The following is a 1,228-nucleotide window of genomic DNA, read 5'->3' as shown; positions in this document are numbered from 1 at the left end:
TCTTTCCCTCCTCTTCTCCCTATTAAAGGTGAAAGTAGACGAGAGCCTTTCCTTGGACCACGTAACTCGGGACAGAGTGAAAATGGCCCATGGACGCAGGCCACCCACAAGAAGTCACCTAAAGGAGGTAAGTGCACCTACCCTGGGGTGAGCCATCTCCCCAGCTGGGATCACCAAGAGTTGCTCCTTCCACTCTAGGTACAAAAACCCAGAGAAAACCCCAGGTACAGAGAGTCCAGAGAATGGTGACAAGGGAAATAGTTTCCTCTGGGAAACACTGTGCCAGCACCTCTCTAACGAAGCTCCAGGTTCCCATAGATCTGTAACTGCTGCAACACGTTACGATATATTTAGCTTTCCATAACTCACGAGCTGCTTCACCGTCTGGTGAGAGCCATTATAGTTTCACTTTAATCAGAAGAGACCAAAGCTCCTATATTTATTTTCTAAGAAGTGATGATTTTGTAGCCACAGTGGTCTGAAGGCAGAAGAACTGCACGGTCTGTGGGGGAGAGGCTGTATTTTTTATTAAGCTAACTGGAAAAAGCAGACAAGCTTTCAAGCTTACAAGCCCTTCCTTAAGTCTGAAACTGAATACATTATTCTCCCAGGCAGTTTTATGGACTAACCTGTCTACTCTTTAACTGATTTTCTGGATCTGTCATTTAAAAATAAAAAAAAAGAAGAAGAAACACCACAAAATAAACCTGCAGTTCATTTCCGTGGGAGAGGTTCTTCCTAACGTCTGATTCCTGTGATTTATGAAAAAGTTGCCACAGACAGATTGATCATTTAGCAGAGCATTCATCTCAACCAGGGAAGGTTTTTAAATCAAACCTTCTTTCTTAAAACTTACAAGGCTCTGACTTACGTGTCTGCACAGCACTCAGATGACCCTTGTGCAGAAAATGAGATGCCCCGAGACTTTTTACTTTGCATAGAAATGGAGGAAGAGTGTCTCTTCTAGAGAAATGCATGGGAATGAATCATAGATTCCCATCCACTCCCCCAGAAAACCACAGAAGAAAACATGACAGAAGTCACAGCAGCAATGAAGTGTGGGTTCTCTGTTGCCTAATACAGGTTCAGGAAGGTAGGAAGCCTTTCCCTAGGTACTAAAAAGATCTCTCTCCCCTACTCAGCTCACAAAGCTCACAAGATACCTCTGAGGTTAATAACTCACCTCTCACCTTCAGCCAAATTCAGGGGAAACTGGCTTACAAATTCA

The 1,228-nt window shown here is 43.7% G+C and overlaps 1 protein-coding gene across 1 annotated transcript in view; it reads left to right on the top strand.

Annotated features, from left to right (window-relative positions):
• Window positions 1-1,228, top strand: part of PLEKHO2 (pleckstrin homology domain containing O2) — a 23,590-nt gene that overhangs the window by 19,730 nt on the left and 2,632 nt on the right. Inside the window, exon 5 of the mRNA XM_010178334.2 lies at window positions 29-127. Coding sequence (XP_010176636.2) covers window positions 29-127 — 99 coding nt within the window. The remainder of the gene's footprint in view (window positions 1-28; window positions 128-1,228) is intronic.

Source organism: Antrostomus carolinensis, unplaced genomic scaffold, assembly GCF_000700745.2.
Source record: "Antrostomus carolinensis isolate BGI_N321 unplaced genomic scaffold, ASM70074v2 scaffold18211, whole genome shotgun sequence".
In the NCBI taxonomy this organism is placed as follows: Eukaryota; Metazoa; Chordata; class Aves; order Caprimulgiformes; family Caprimulgidae; genus Antrostomus; species Antrostomus carolinensis.
This window is presented reverse-complemented; position numbering and strand designations above follow the sequence as displayed.